General features: G+C 41.7%; 1 protein-coding gene and 1 long non-coding RNA gene across 7 annotated transcripts in view; one reads left to right on the top strand and one right to left on the bottom strand.

Annotated features, from left to right (window-relative positions):
• The window catches only part of JPH1 (junctophilin 1), an 80,680-nt gene extending 64,941 nt beyond the window's left edge, over positions 1 to 15,739 (top strand). Inside the window, exons 4-6 of one of the 4 annotated variants that reach the window (XM_032609711.1) lie at positions 5,507 to 6,144; positions 12,895 to 12,990; positions 15,657 to 15,739. In XM_032609711.1, coding sequence (XP_032465602.1) covers positions 5,507 to 6,144; positions 12,895 to 12,975 — 719 coding nt within the window. In that variant the 3' untranslated portion in view covers positions 12,976 to 12,990; positions 15,657 to 15,739. Of the gene's footprint in view, positions 1 to 5,506; positions 6,396 to 12,894; positions 12,991 to 13,441; positions 15,525 to 15,656 lie in introns of those variants that run through there. The other 3 variants (XM_032609709.1, XM_032609708.1, XM_032609707.1) reach the window with 3 other exon arrangements.
• LOC116742309 overlaps positions 1 to 16,738 on the bottom strand; it is a 190,988-nt gene that overhangs the window by 17,438 nt on the left and 156,812 nt on the right. The window contains exons 3-6 of one of the 3 annotated variants that reach the window (XR_004346414.1): positions 15,600 to 15,751; positions 14,678 to 14,807; positions 13,715 to 13,879; positions 4,189 to 9,411 (exon numbers count right to left, since the gene is read on the bottom strand). This is a non-coding gene — a long non-coding RNA (uncharacterized LOC116742309). Of the gene's footprint in view, positions 1 to 4,188; positions 9,412 to 13,714; positions 14,808 to 15,599; positions 15,752 to 16,738 lie in introns of those variants that run through there. The other 2 variants (XR_004346413.1, XR_004346412.1) reach the window with 2 other exon arrangements.

The raw sequence follows: 16,738 nt of genomic DNA, 5'->3' as shown, positions 1-16,738 counted from the left end.
ATTTAATGACTTCTGATGTTGCTACAAAGCATTTGCCATCAGCACTGCCCTGGTAGACATTTGTTTGGAGGAGTCTCCGTGGTGCTTCCTCTGCCCACAGCCGTTTCCCTGAGGCTCACCTAATGAAGAACTAGCTGAACGCCCTGCTGTTTCCATCCGCCGTTCACGCCAGCTGTGACGTGTAACCTTTCCGTGTGGGGGCACGACACGTGCTCAGTGTTGTTGTTTCGTGTTGTGTGGCATGTCAGTGAGCAGGTGACCCGTCTCTGACATCGTCCCAATACTAAATCCCCAGGGGGAAAAAAAAATCCCTTAGGATTTAGAAATACTGTCTGTAAAAACAGACAAACATGCTGACTGCAACAGCTATCAACACTTCTCATAATTTCCCTCCTTGGTGATATTCTGACTAGTCTTTTTAATGAACTGCTGCATCTCATCAACTTTATGCTGCTGGCATTGCAACACTGACGCATATTACTACACAGACAAGTAGTAGTCACACCGTGTGCCTTCCAAGAAACTTGTCCAAGAAAAACTTCTGCCCTCTGCGTTATACTAAATATCTTGTTTTAAAAGCACTTAATCTTACTCTGTAAAATCTAAGTGTATATCCTCATGTAGCTGGCCAGTCCCCAGTTGACTATGCCGTGCTGGAACCACTTCCAGCTGGATGCAGGTAAGGGAGGCTGGAGTTGGGTCTACCTCTAGTCAACATACTTTTTGCCACACTTTAATTTTTTTTTTTTTTTTTTTTTGAGTCAGAAGTCTTTATTTCAAGGTCTCGCCCAGGTGCTTTTTTTTCATTTATTTTATTTTTAATTTTTATTTTATATTGGGGTATAGTTGATTAACAATGTTAGTTTCAGGTGTACAGCAGAGTGATTCAGTTATACGTATACACGGATCTATTCTTTTTCAAATTCTTTACCCATTTAGGTTATTACAGAATATTGAGCCGAGTTCCTTGTGCTATACAGTAGGTTCTTGTTGGTTATTTTATTTTATTTATTTTTATTTTATTTCTTTTTTTATTATTTATCTTTGGCTGCGTTGGGTCTTCGTTGCTGTGTGCAGGCTTTCTCTAGTTGTGGTGAGCGGGGGCTACTCTTTGTTGCGGTGCACAGGCATCTCATTGCAGTGGCTTCTCTTGTTGCGGAGCACAGGCTCTAGGCGTGCAGGCTTCAGTAGTTGCGGCACGCGAGCTCAGTAGTTGCAGCACTCGGGTCCTAGAGCACACGGGCTTCAGTAGTTGTGGCGTGCGGGCTCTAGAGCGAAGGCTCAGTAGTAGAGCGCATGGGCTTAGTTGCTCTGCATCATGTGGGATCTTCCTGGACCAGGGATTGAACCCATGTCCCCTGCATTGGCAGGTGGATTCTTGACCACTGCACCACCAGGGAAGTCCCTGGTTTTCTATTTTAAATATGGCAGTGTTTACATGTCAATCCCAAATTTGCCATACTTTTAAATGCCAATACTGGGTACATGAGAGTTACCTGGAGCATTTGTTAAACATCAAGATTTCTAGGCTTCGATTCATGCTTATTAAATTCTCTGGGCATCGCACCGCAGGTACCTCTGATGGGCAGCAAATGTGGATTGACTGCTTTGGAGTGCCTTTATTCCCTTATCCAGCCAATTTTTAACGCATAATAAAGCTGGGGAGGGATTTTTTCATCTGAAAGGTGGTGCTGGTAAATTCTTTGAGCTCAACAGATTTTGAATATCACTAGAAGCCCTGTAAATAAAACTGAATTGAATACGCCTGAAAACCATGTCTTAGGAGATAGGGCTCAAGAAATGCCTTTCCTAAGACATTTAAGACAGGAAAACTGTGCAAAGGAGCAATGCATGAGATCTCTAAAGATCTAAAGGAGTGGTTAGACCGGTATTTGAGAGTTCATAAACATAATAAATACATTCAATGGAATCCAAAATAAAGCTTCGTAAATCGGTTACTACAAAATCCTCCAGTGGCCAAATCATTCTCTGCTTGGCCTATTAACGATAGCATAAATTAAGAGGTAGGCAGAGTTCTACTTACTCTTTACAAAGAGCGTTTGAAACTGTGCTTTGTCTTCAGGTATTTGTAAGTCTTTGTTCTTCTTCCACATAACTAAAGCATATCACTTTTTAAAAAATTATTTTTCTTGGACCCGCTATTACTGAATGACCTGAGTTTCCTCCCAAATAAACACTCTCTTGTCGCTGTTAGTGTTTCAGCAGAGTCTCATGCTTTGCTGGCAGCTGCCGCTTGCTGGGATCTGTCAGAGCAGCTCCCATTTCAGCTTCTCATCTGCTTTCTGCAGTAAACGCAGGTGAGACCAGTGGTTACGCAGATAAATCCTGAACTTGTAAGCGTCACTGTTAGGGTCTCACCTTTTCAAAATGGAGCACATAGGCTTTGTGACAGCTTTATTTCTCGTGGTTCAGTGACTGTCTCCTCCTTGCAACATCAAGAGTGCATAACTAGTCATGTTTGCCAGAGATTATTTTTTCCCGTTCTTTTCTGTTGTGTGTATTTAAACATTAGCTTTTAATATGACTTCATCTCAAGAGAGAAGGATTTGCAAAATTAACTTTTGCACTGACCCCTTAGATTGAAGACGTTACAAAGTACTTCGTAATTTGTGTTTCAGAGTTAGGCGGCTTAAATGAAAAATGACTGGCTCTAAGAGTCTTGACTATTAATTACCTTTGCACGGAACACTTACTACCATGCCTAGATGGGTATTTCAGTAATGCTCTAAAATTGGATAACAGAGAAGCACAAATGAAACCAAGTTCTGATGAAATCTGGGGTAGAGGGGTGGGAGGAAAATATGTCAATGGCACACTGCAGAGGAGAGGTTGTGTGCAGATGAGGGGCTTCTCCATGAAAGGCCAGTACAAATGTTCTTCATGGGTTTTTGAAAGTAGGGGCAAGCCTGTTGATGAGGAATGTCGCTTTCTGGTGCTGCCCAGAAAGCAGGTATGTCTTGGTGGTACGTCCCAGTCACAACACCAAGGAAGAATCCAGAAACAAAGACAGCACCTTTTGAATAATTGCAGTTGCCTTTTTCTTCACTCAAGTGAGATACATCTCTCTGTGCCAAGAATTCATACTGCCATTTTTAATGGAGAATGTAAAAGAAAATTGCCAATTTTTTTTAAAGGGGGTACTTAACCAAGTTTAGAAAAGGAAATCTCAGTTGTTGGCGATGTTGACCTGTTTGGGAAATGTGAACCCTGTTTGGCTTTGTCTTCTGGAGGAGGGAATATGAGATAATGCTCTTATGCTTTTGGCCCCGAGTACAAGCTATAAATGTGGGTCCTTGGGGATTCTCATTTCTGGGCTTAGTGTATTCCACGTTGCATTATATTTTATCTTAAGGATACACAGGAGCTGTGTGACTTCGGGTTTTTCAGCTGCTACAGCTGTTTCCGTATCAGTAAAATCGGGATATTGCCTGCTTCCTAAGATTTTGGTGAGGCTTTACATTTTGGAAAGTGCCTTGTATAATAAATGGCAGTCTCACAACATGGGAAGAGCAATTACAAGTCGGTAGTATGTAAATTTTTTATTTACCTTTTTGAAATTTTTTATTTTTACACAGTTTTCTTTTTCTTTTTTTTTTTTTTTTGCGGTACGCGAGCCTCTCGCTGCTGCGGCCTCTCCCGTTGCGGAGCACAGGCTCCGGACGCGCAGGCTCAGCGGCCATGGCTCACGGGCCCAGCCGCTCCGCGGCATGTGGGATCTTTCCGGACCGGGGCACGAACCCGCGTCCCCTGCATCGGCAGGCGGACTCTCAACCACTGCGCCACCAGGGAAGCCCTATTTTTACACAATTTTTAAAGGTTATTTTCTATTTACAGTTATTACAAGATATTGGCTATACCCCCCTTGTTGTACAGTACAGCCTTGAGCCTATCCTACACCCAGTAGTTCTTCTACTCCCCCACCTTACACTGCCCCTCCCTCCCTCCCCACTGGTACCCACTAGTTTGTTCTCTGTATGTCTGTGAGTCTGCTGCTTTTCTGTTATATTTCCTAGTTGGTTGTATCTTTTAGATTCCATAAGTGACACCATACAGTACTTGTTTTTCTGACTTACTTCACTTAGCATAATGCCCTCCAAGTCCATCCATGTTGCTGCACATGGGAAACTTGCATTCTTTTTTATGTCTGAGTAGTATTGCACGTGTGTGTATATAAAACCTCTTCTTTATCCATTCATCTGTTGATGGAGGCATGTTAAAATTTTAACAATTTTAAGGATAATTGTTCTTCAGCCCCTCTGGGCTGAGAGGTGGGAGTAGAGACGGGAAGGGAAGCGAACAGATGCAGTGCTCTGGAGTTGACAAGAGAGAGCTGGTCAGCTCGTGTAAGCAAGTTGGTGGGTGATTTCTTCCCTGGGTACTCCAGAGATGACACTGTCACCTCCTGCCCATTTGCAGAGAAGAGGGCCAGCTGGACTGTGTGACCTTGACTTCCTGTGATGAAAAATGGCTGATGGGTGAAGTGGCGGCCAAAGGATGCGCAGGACCTGGTTACTGGGGAGGGGCTGAGGGGCAAAGTGCCTAGAAAGAAGGGCACTGCCTTGGAGCATGTCTCTGAGGGCCCCAGAGAGGCCCTCTTCTGGACCACTGGCCTCCTTAAATAAGCACTCACTGCCGGTATCACCTTGTGATGCACATTCTCCTTACATCCCCACTCCCCCCACAATCTGCCCATAAAATAACAATGGCACCAGGGTCCCTTTTTTTAAGTGAAATTTTCTTCTATTTATGAAAATAACATATGATAGTTACACAATTCTAAAGTACTCAGAAAAAGAAAAAAAAAAAATCCTGAGACTACAGAGCCAAAGCCAACTGCCTTGTCTTGACTTTGATGCCTGCAGAAACGCTGCTGATGCAAACCCAGGCTGTGAAGGGACTCCGAGTAAGTCATCTTATAAAGTGTAACCTAAAGCTCAGAAGTTGTTCCTAACTAGGCAGTTTAAATGCTCCTTTGATGAAGGGTCATTAAAAATGTTATCTGCATGTTCTCCACCGACAGTGTAGATACTTTATTAAACATTAATATGTTTAAGTGTTCTATTACATATTAAACAAAAGAGTCAGTTTATTTTTGTATATGAGTGTATACTCTGTATTTTAGTTACACCATGTAAATTGGAACGTTCAGATTAATTATGGTGCTGTCTCCAGTGCTCTATCCATGTGAATTCTGCCTCTGTATTCAACCAGCAGCAAAAATCAGGACTGTTTAACTTTTGTGGCTATCACAATAGTGTACATAATGGTATATATTAACTTAAAAACTTCTCATCAGTAAATAATCTTTTCTCCCAGGGAATGAAACGTCCTTATGCTTAGTCAAAGCCTCGTAAATATGTTTAAAACAAAAAGAGAAAAGGCTAAGCTGATTTAGCAAAATAATATATGAGTAGCCATGAGGAACAAGCCTTTATGCCTTATTATTTTTTATCACCTTCCCTTGTGTTGTCCCCTTTCTCCCCAGGTCCAGATTATGTCAAACAGAGATTTCAGGAAGGTGTAGATGCTAAAGAAAATCCAGAAGAAAAGGTCCCGGAAAAGCCACCTACACCAAAGGAATCTCCCCATTTTTATCGCAAAGGCACGACACCCCCGGCGTCTCCAGAGGCAAGTCCCAAACAAGGCGGCTCTCCCTCCCCAAAGCCTGTGAAGAAGCAGAATCCCAGCTCAGGGGCCAGACTCAACCAAGACAGAAGGAGTGCAGCCGAGGAGCAGGTGACGGCCACCGTCAATAAGCCCTTGACCTCCAAGGCTCCCACGAAGGAGGTGGGAGCGGCTGTGCCCCACTCCAGGTACTCTGGCCGTCACCACGTCCCTAACCCCAGTAACGGGGAGCTGCACTCTCAGTATCACGGCTACTACGTGAAACTGAACGCTCCCCAGTACCCCCCGGAGGACGTGGAAGAAGAGGAAGGGCCAAGCCAGTCTTCCTCGGCGCTGGTGCACAAGCCATCGCCCAACAGGTGGAGTCCCCCTAAATCTGTGACAAAACCAGTTGCCAAAGAAAGCAAAGCTGAGCCAAAAGCTAAGAAGTCTGAACTTGCTATACCAAAGAATCCAGCAAGCAACGATTCGTGCCCTTTGGAAAAAGAAGCCAATTCGGTAAGTTGTGCAAGACGTGTTTTTCTCTCACTTCTGCTCCTTTTGGTTCTTTCGGGTGGCAGCGTGGGGCATCTGCGCCTTGATGATGACGATTTGCACCTAGGCTTAGCAAAAGTCCCCAGGAGCACCGGGCTGTGTAGAGTAGAGCCTAGCACTGGTAGCTTGAGCCACGATGGGCTCTCGGGCAGAAATTCCTCTGTGCTCACTCGGCCAACCCTCAGGCTTCATGCAGGCAGGCTGACGTGACTAGCTTGTTGCAGCTCCACTTTTACAAGCCTTTACCAGCACTTCTTGGTGAGCTTCATGGTAGCTGTTGAATTCCCTGGCGGTCCAGTGGTTAGGACTCTGCACTTTTGTTCCCGGTGGATTTAAGGTTCTTTCTTCGTTGTGAAAGAATTTGGAGACAAAGTGATAGATTTATTTAGAGAAAAACACACTCCACAGACAGAGTGTGGGCCATCTTGGAAGGCAAGAGGCTTTGAAATATGGGGTGGTTCATTTTTATGGGCTGGTAATTTCATAGGCTAATGAGTGGATTATTCCAACTTTTGGGCAAGGGGCGGGGATTTCCAGGAATTGGGTCACCACCCACTTTTTGACCTTTTATGGTTGGCCTCGGAACTGTCATGGCACTGGTGGATGTGTCATTTAGCATATGGTGATACATTACAATGAGCATGTAATGAGGCTTAAGGTCTTCTGGAAGTCAAATCTTCTGCCATCTTGGACCTAGTTGGTTCTAACCAGTCTTTGTCATGTACTGTGGCTACACCATTCTTTTAAAGGTTGTGCCCTGCCCCCTTCTCTCCTGTTTCACTTTCATTGCTGCGGGCCAGGGTTCGATCCCTGGTCAGGGTACTAAGATCCCACAAGCTGTGAGGCACCACCAAAAAAACAAGGACTACATGGTAGCTGTCTTATTAGCTCTGCCTGCTATAACAAAACTACCCTAGACTGGGTGGTCTAAACAGCAAACATTTATTTCTCACAGTTCTGAAGGCTCAGGAGTCCCAAGATCAAGGCACCAGCAGATTCAGTGTCTGGTGAGAAGCCACTTACTTCCTGGTCCATAGAACACAGGCCGTCTTCTCCCTGTGTCCTCACAGGACTGAGAGGAAACAAGCTCTCCGGCGTCTCTTCTTGGAAGGGCACTAATCCCATCCTGAGGGCTCCACCCTCATAAGCTGATTCTCTCCCAAAGGTTCCACCTCCAAATACCATCACATTGGGGGTTAGGGCTTCAGTGGATGAATTTTGGGGCAGGGGATAGATCCAAATATGCAGTCCATAACAATAGCTAATTCTGAGGGCTGGGAAGGAATCATGGCCCACCTGTCCCCTGCGCTCTAACCAGGAGGAGGGCTCCACTGCCATTTGCTAAGTCCTTAACCTGCCTTTTGACTCTGCACCCACAATGGTCAGCATCTTTAGACAAAAGAACATCTTTTCTAGCTATCATGAATTATTCTCATAAATAGTGTGGATTTTATTTAATGGCCAGGCTTTGCAGCTAGAACTTTTTCTTTCCCATATGAGAAGTGAAATTTTTCAACTGTTTAAGAAAATCACTTTGGTCTTCTAACTCCTCCAAGTGTCAGTTCTCCTAAAATTTCAGTTTTCTGGTAGATGCTAGTTTTATTATGAGTCTGGAGCATTTAAGGTTTTTGTTATTCAACCAGAAAGCTTTCAGTTATTGATAAATACCAACATTCTCATTCCATGAGATTTGTTAATGATAAAAGGAATTAGTATTTTATCAAATTCTGTAGAATTTATAAAATCTGAAGCTAAGTAAAAAGCTGACTGATCTGTTGACCTAGTCATATGCCTTTGGAAAAGGGAGGAAGCCATAGCCAACCCAGTATTTACTAGTAATTTCAGAAACATATTTGCATAAAGGTGTGGATTAATATTTTGGCCAACAATACATCCATCAGTTTCTTACCTTTAAGAAAAAATTTTTCTTACTGTTCTATCTACTCATAGGGTTAGACATTGCAATTCATTTTTTAATTAACTTATATTTGAAATTTCCTAGGTTTATTTTGCTAATATCTATCAACACAGGTTCCCACCTTTTTCAAATTCTCACCATTTTAATTATCTAAATATGAATAAATCAGGTTAACATGATTGACTTTCTGAGAGTCAACCTCCAAATAGATAAATGGTTTTCAAAACAACAACTTTGAGACTGTTCAGTGAGCATTCATCTTTTAAAATATTTTAACACTGGTATGTCAGTATCCTGATATTATAACTGTCCGTGCTAATATCATCACTACTGAATTTGCTAAATGTGATAACTCACTTCTTATTTGGCTTTCAGCATTTATAGCCATAGGTTAATAAAGCCTCACATATGTATTAGTGTTGGTTTGCCTGATTTACAAAGGGGAAATTCAGGCAATACAAGGCTATTATCGTTTATACCTTTGGGTACCCAGTAGTGGGGTTCAGTTGATTTCCAGAACTCCCCAAGGGGAAGTGTGTGCCCCAGTGTTCCTCATATTAGATGAGTTACCTAGTAGTCTTTCTGTATAAACGTTACTAATAGGTATATTTGGTAAATTCACAGCCTTCTTGTTTAGAAACAGCATCTGTCTTAACGAATGTGCAAAACAGTCAGATTCTGGGAGTTGGCCAAGCATCGTGCAGCTCTGCAGGCTGGTCTCTAGGGTTCCCCTAAACACCCCAAGAGAGAAGGGAGGCCAGCAGCTCTGCACCTCTGTCGGGAGCTGGAAGGCAGGACTGAGTTGGCACCTTCGTGCGGAGAGTTTCACAATTAACCTTCTCTTCCTAAATAACATAAAGCTGCCTCTCACACCCCTTATAACTGTTTTCTTCACAGAGAGTTAGGAAGTGACAAAATCATCCTAAAGGTAGGCAGTGAATGGCCTTTAAAACAAAAGAGCACTGCATACAATTTCGAGGTAAAAAGACACTGTGTAAGTCAGAAGTTTACAAATAACAACGTGGAAATTCATGGCAGAGTTCACACTGAAGCAGACATTTGAGGGGAAGCAGACTGAATCCACCTTTGTGAGAGATCCACCTTGAGTCAGCATCACCACGTGTAGGGTGGCTGACCAAACAACCTGCACAATTTTAGTCAGCCAGCTTGCTGAGACAGTGTAGGCTAGTGGCTAGCGGTATGGCCTCTGGCGCCAGACTTCACAGGTTCACATCCCAGCTGTGTTACTTACCAGCTCGATGACCTTAGGCGAGTTTCTTGACTGCTCTGTGACTTGATTTTTTCATCTGTACCTGTATCAAGGGTTGTGGTAAAGATTAAATGAGTTGATACTTTATAAAGTTCTCAGCACAGTGCCTAGCACAAAGTAAGTATTCCAAGAGCATTGACTGTTACTGAGTTTGTCTTAACACTAGTTGAAGCATACATAGTTCATAAATACTCCAGTAGGTTTTGACCCACCCTCAGGATCACCCTGGATATCGATCGCCCAGAAATCCAGAGAGACTCTTCTGGGACACAGGCTGACACTTAGGGGAAGGGAAGCCCTGGCAAGGATCACTCTGCAACGTCCCTTCAGTCTGTGACTCCCGTGGACTCAATTCTATGGGATGCCAGGATTTTTTGTAGGATTTTGCGGTGTGGCAGCTTGGCTAGGAGGCAGTAGAGGTTATCTTTAGAACCTTATCATCAAACAGGCTAGTGAGGAGTCTTCTCTTTAGGAATCTCAACTCCTGAAAACTACCTGCACTTTTTCTCTTAGCAGTTACACCGATCAGCCTCAGAGTTTGAGATTTACCCGACCTTTCTTCTGAATTGTCGTAAAACCACAGTCAATAAATACATATAATTAAACTTTGCTTTTTCCATGTTTTTGGAGACGTTTGAGGTTTAACATAAACTATATTAACTCTTCAGAAAATTCTTCACAATTTTAAATGAGCGATAATATCTTGAAGAAAAAACTTTTGCGTTAGAACGTCTTTCCATATTTTGACTTCCTGCGCTTTATTTTCTAACTGCCTGAAAGTTTCTTCCAAACAAGACTCGCACTTTGCCCTGCCACAGCTTCTTTTATTACACCTGTCCCAGTCCGTCTTGAAAATCAAGACTGATTTTTTTTTTTCATTTTGCTATTTTAAGCTACAACTGGCCACCACAGTCATATTTATGAGACTTCACCTTAAAGCTTTCCACCCTGTACCCAGCCCAGGTATCTGAAGAGCACAGAGGTCACTGACGTCTTGGTATCTGCCTATTAAACATAGCATCCCAGAATTTATTTTTTACCTGGTTGCTGTTTGAGTCTTTTATTGCTGGTTTACCCCTCATCTTCGCTGAGTCATCTTTAAGAATAGCTTTATATAATGGAGCTATACTAGTAGGAGAAATATACATGTGTTTGTATATTAGAATATATACGAGAAATACATGTTCAGTAGTGTTAGGTATATAAATATATACACACACACACAAGCCCAAAATACTAACCAATTCAAAAAGGTTAGATGAATTCATAGAACCTTATAAGGATTTATGAAATGGGAGTTAAAGGTCCAGGCACACCTTAAGTCTTTGAAAGTAGCTTTACTGAAGGTACTCTTATTATTCCGCTTTCCTAGCGTCCGTGTAAGTCACTGAACTCCATTGTATTGCTCTGACCCTGTTACTTTTCCTCATCTTCTTTCATATCACTGTCTTTAGGAATTACGAAAAGAAATCCACTAACCCAAAAGAGTTGAGACGATCCCAAAATTCTTAACACATTCATGGCAAGATCTAATCAGCTTGTCAGTTTGTGTAGTAATAGTGTTTCCTTAACCTCCATGCTGAGTAATAACGTTGAAAGATCATCTCAATTATTTTCTGAGTTTCCTACATTATTTATATGTTCTAAGTTAACCATGATTGAGGAGTTACATAGGTTTAGAACACAGCTCTACTAAAAGAACCATTGGTCATTATCAAGATTTGATGTTTTTCTGATACTACAGTATCATAGGATGTAGATGAAAATGCCATTTTAAAGAAGTTGATGGGAAATTATTTTGAAACTAAGGCCTGTGGGTTTAATGGAGATAAAAAGAACATGTAGCTCTGAAGTGAACAGACTAAAGTTTAATCCCAGTTCTAATTTGTTCAAACTGGCTTGAGTAACCTTGGGCAAGACATTTACCCTCTCGGAGCTTTGTAAAATGGAACTAATGGTCACCGTGAAGAATTAAGTGTTTGTTTGTTTTCCTCCCATTTACTTGGGGTTTAGGAACTAGGCTTTTTCTTCTTCCTAACAGTCCCTACCTCAAGGGCACCCATTTTTATTCCTCCTCTCTCTCACCCTGATTTTATTAATCACCCTATTCCTCATTTAATACAGTGACTGTATCAGTTCAACCACCACCTCCATAGCACTTGGAAAAGTACCAAAAGATTGGTTTTCATTAAATATTGGTTGCCTGGATGAATCGGGCAGCCCTTATGTGTGGGTATAGAGTGGTCAACAAGGCAGCGCCCCTGTGGAACTCAGTCTAGGGGGAAAGATGCCAGTTAACAAGAAACGACAGTAAAGTGTGAAGCATTAGGGTAAAGAACAGGGTACTCTGACCTCTACCAACCTCTACCAACCTCTACCAAGGAGGTTGTGACCTCATCCAGAAAGGAGGTGTCCTTGAAGGATATGAGACTCAAGCCCTAGGTCCTGCGAGATAAGCACTGGACCAGTGGCAGTTCCGGTCTCCCTTGCTCACTTACCCACCCCTCCCCCCCCCAAAAAAAAATCACATCAATACGACATTTGAGGACTCTGACCCAGTTTCACTGTTGTCTCATTGGATAGTCAAATATAGTACAACTGTTTCCTCATCTGTAGAATGAGAATAAAACTACCTACCCAACCTCTCTTATGGCAAGTTTTAGAACATTTTAGAACACTTTTAATGCTACTTAAGAATTAGACACTATTTTAATAGTAAATACCAAGATCGCATCTTTGTAATAAAGATGGCCAAGCACAGGCAGATCTAAAAAGATGGGTCATATAAGGTTTTTTTTAAAAAAAAAAAAAAAAAGTAAATTTTGGGTACCTTGGGCTATGTGGTATTTATTTATAGCAGTATTTGGCAAAATAGGACTCTGATTTGTTAAAATGTAACCTGATTTCTGAAACGTTGTGGCTTTAAGCAGAGGAATTAAAAATTAGACCTGCACAGTAATTTCTGAGAGGGCTCAATTTCCCACTTGCAGCTTTTACCTTAAGGAAGGGACAGTATCCAAAAAGAAAACCAGGAAAAGCAAGAGTCAAAGAACCTCATTTTGAGTTTTTCCTAAACTTTTCCAGAGCAGCCTCATTGCGGATTTCACTCTCCCCTTCTAACTGCCTTTATGAGGAAATGATTCTTCTTTATCCGACAACTTACATACACCTTAACAAAAATGCGTATCTAATTCCCATCACTTTTTAAACCCTTAATGGTGAGCTGTGTCTCACCCAGACTGTTGCCCAGTGTTTCGAGGTGAAGTCGATTATTTTTTAAGTCGTGTTCTAGGTTTAATCAAGACTGGATTCATCTTTAAGTGAAAGTTCAGAGATGGCTCCATTTAAATACAGCCTAGCTATTTTTAGTTTATACCTTTTGGAACTGCCGTCATTCTTCATACCTTATTTACTGCAACTGTGTTGGGTCTTTTTAAATATTTCTGGTAATTGGTTCTGTGAGCTAATTTATCTACTGCTGTTAACATGGAAAAGTGACACTTGTTTTGTTCTGTTTCGTTTCCAGGGCCCTAATTCAATCATGATTGTCCTTGTCATGCTGTTGAATATCGGGTTGGCCATTCTTTTTGTTCACTTTCTAACTTGATTGGAATTAGGAAAGGTAAGAACAGCCTTAATTTCTCTATAAAATCACAATATATAACATTTTTTTCCCCATATTCAGATTTTTTTTTTTTAACAACTACGTATTGTCCTTCACTTTAATTTTGGCTGTGCCTGAATGTGATTCAACATAGTTACTCAATGATATAACTATTTTGACCCTTCAGTGAAGTCATGACAACTAGCGGTGTTAGCCCACAGTTCTCTGCGGTGGTGTCATCAGCCCTTTAAATGGCACACCCCAGTCAGACTCAGACACAGGGAAGCAGGCTTGGAATTAGGATGGGATCACCAGAGAGAGAGAGAGAGAGAGATGAAACTTGGGAAATTCAGCCGGAGGACCCGTTCAGTCCCCCTGGGAATGCTTTGGGGGTCCTCTGGGAGCTGAAGCAAGCAGCCATGTTGGAGAGCAAAACTTAATAATCATTCTTTTTTAAAATCTGCTGAAGCAGCCCCATCCGGCGAAGTTCTTGGCATTGGCTACTCCATCTGTCCTAGCAGAGTGTGACTAAACTGGAAATGTATGGAGCTGCATTTTTTTTTTTTTTTTTTTGATGGAAGTCAACAGCTGCCTTACTATTTTACCATCTGACGATTCTAGTAGGGAGCTGGGGAAACAAACGACTGCCCGAGGAATGCGGTCGGAGGATTGTGTTGCTGTGGCCGTGGTTCCAGCATTCACTCCTGTCTCATTAGAAGAAGTAGGTAGCCGCAGCACTCACCAGTCTTATGCCATGACCTGCTGCTTTCTCATCTCCTGGAACGTCCCGGGAGAGAAGGTTTCGTTGGCTTGTGCACGATTATGTTCATTTCTGCTGTTTATTTAAATCCAATGTATAGTCATCTTCAACATGCGGTCCCGGCTGGCTGAAGCACATGTGTCGCATCTCAAGGAAAAGAAACAACAGAATGCTAGAGAAAATGTGTTTATTTTGATAGCAATACATCATTCTTCGTGTCGTTTAGTCTTCCTAAACCTGTAAAAGGCTATTTAAAAGTTAGCAATTTGAAAGGCATTACACCTACCTAAAAATAATTTAACTTTAAACATTTTTAACACTACTGAGATGAATTATTTACGCACTTAGGAGGTGCTAAATTTTAAAAGCTGAAAGACAAGAGAATTCTAAGAAGTAGAGTCAAAATGTTGCATGGATTGCAGTAATCGGTGTTTAAAGGATTCAGTTTCATTGCTGACGTACTTTGCCAACCAAATAAAATCTTGTCAGTAGCTATGTTAATTCCCATGAAAGTTAAGCAAGATGCTATTAATAACTGCTCTTTTTTTTTTTTTTCCCCAAACTTAAATTTTTGTTGAAAACGTTCAGGTAGAGCATAAAGCTTTGTTAAAATCAGTGCTTCTCAATTTTACGCCTTTCATGTTTTTCAAAGTCCTTTTGTAATTGTATTTCACATTTTAAAGGCTTAGACAATTTTTAAGTATCTGTCTTTTGCAGTCCTTTGTTATTCTGACATAATCTGATTTTTTTGCTGTTTTATAATTTATTCTTTATTACTCAGAAGCATGCTTAGAGAAACTACGTGGTCTTTATAAAAATACTTATTTAAAAAGAAAATCAGGGGAGGTAAGTTATCTGTCCAATCTTGGTAAAGACGTTACTGAGGAGAGGGAGCTCTTCCTAAACATTTTCACGATCTGCATGGTTTAATCCGATTCTTTTTACCTTATCTGCTACTGTTCCGACGCAGAAGAGACAATTCCCGTATTAGCACAGGTGTGGACTGCATGCTTTGTCACCTGCAGGGCAGTAACGCAGTGGTGTTTTTCGCAGAAGTACATATATGTTGAGAATCCTGGGTGTGACCAATATGGAATAAAGAAGAAAGCAGAAAGAGAGCAAATGAAAATTACAACTTGTATATTTATTTATTTTTTACATTTTGCTTTGACTTTTAAATTTAGGAAGTATACGTTTTTCCCCAAGAAACGTTTCAGTTCCTGTGTCAGTCTCAATATTCTCACTGCTCCTTCCTCACCCCATCGCTCTTGATGCTGGGAAAGCTGATTTTTTAAAAAAATTAAATAAAATATTTAATCTTAAGTGTTTATTTCGAATGTGTAATGCTTTGGAAAATAATGGGTAACAGATAATAAGGGATATGTTTATAAAGTGAGCATGTTGGTTCCATTTATAAATGTATGTATGATTTATAAGCTTTTTTAAAAACAAAGCTCAAATTGTTGGTATTTTTCTAAAATGTGCACAGCTGTATTTTACATGAAAGGCTCTTTCTAATGGGTTGTTATACTGTGCTCTACATTTTGGACAGCACATGAAGTCTGCCAATGTACTTAATAAAACATGACTTTGTTTATTTAAAGTTTCTTGCTGTGAAAAAGAACTCCCTACCTGCGAGTTCCGTTATTTATAATCCTTGAAACCAAAATGTATAATGTACAGTTTTCACAACTGTATCTGCTCTAATAAAAAAGTTGGTTATTAATAAAGTTGCAGGTGTGTTTCCTTTATGAGTAAATTACCGTCTTGAGTTATGTGGAATTTTTGGCTGGTGATGGTGGCGAAAGAAAGATCTGCTGAGAAATTAATAATAGAAATGGGGGGGGGCAGTGCTCAAAGAACCCACCTGGCAGAAGGTCTTACGCTGCACCATTAAGTTTTTTCTTCGTCTCTTTCATCTTAGGCCTTTGGAATCATTTTGCAAAGTAAGATTCATCGCTCTGCTTTACTGCCTTCGTTAATTGTATTAGTGCCTTATCCCGGGTTTTGAGTCTGCTCCTGTTTTTAAGGAAAACTTAAAGATGAAGTAAGTCTCTCCTGCGTGGGCACTTTTCAGTTACAGTTTTCTGACCATTGTGGCCCAAAGAAATTACTATGTTGCTCTGGCCTCTGCTGCGTAGGTCCAAACTGCAGCTGAATAAACTTGCTTTCGCTAGAACCTGCAGCCTTTGAAGCCATCCTCGGTGCTGGCCTCGGCTGGCTCCATGCATCAGCAGGCAGCCTGTGAAGTACAATAAACGGACCTTCTCCAGAAAAGCTTCCTACGGAGCTGCCACAGCGCTTTTAAATTCCCAAGTTAGCCACTCCTGTTGAGGGCTGAGGTATCGAAGACCCCCACGTACGCAACGCCCAGTTATCACCTCTAGGTGTTAACGGATTTATCAACTCACGTGATTCATCTCCTAGCAAATCCTAAGGGAACAGAACACAGGACAGACTACTTTGGAGCAGGCGGGAGAAGCACAGGGTGCTAGAAAGATTATTGACTCCAGATTCGTGTCCAAACCACGTGTTTTGGTGGCTGAAGCCAAAGCTAGGGTGAAGACCGTGTGGTTGGGAGAGATCTGGAAAATATTCTGCGTGCCCTTTTCGTACAATAGCTATTCCAAGAGTCGTGGCGAGCAGCTCCCTGGGCTCAACCTGTGCACTCGCAGCCCTCCCCCAGGCTTTGCAAAGCGGTGTAGGCTCTTCTCTCCAACTTCATAGGCAGCTGTGGACGTGGCGTATTCTGCCAGGACAGTGTAAAGCTCCATCAGGCCGTGTTTGATTATCCCAGGTGTGTCAATTATCTATGTCCAGCATGTCCTACTTACCCCCAAAGTACCAGAAAGGACTTAGGATTCTGTCATAGCCTCTACAGGGGTCTGACATATGGGAGTAGGAGAAAATATCAGCGTATATAGAATGCAGTGAATATGGATGAAGTTTTGGCTGTGGTCACGATCGATGGAGGATTCTTCTCTAATCTGTGTCCCTGGTTTCCTC

This window comes from Phocoena sinus, chromosome 17, assembly GCF_008692025.1.
Source record: "Phocoena sinus isolate mPhoSin1 chromosome 17, mPhoSin1.pri, whole genome shotgun sequence".
Classification (NCBI taxonomy): Eukaryota; Metazoa; Chordata; class Mammalia; order Artiodactyla; family Phocoenidae; genus Phocoena; species Phocoena sinus.
The sequence above is the reverse complement of the archived record's forward strand: the minus strand, read 5'-3'. Positions and strand labels throughout refer to the sequence as shown.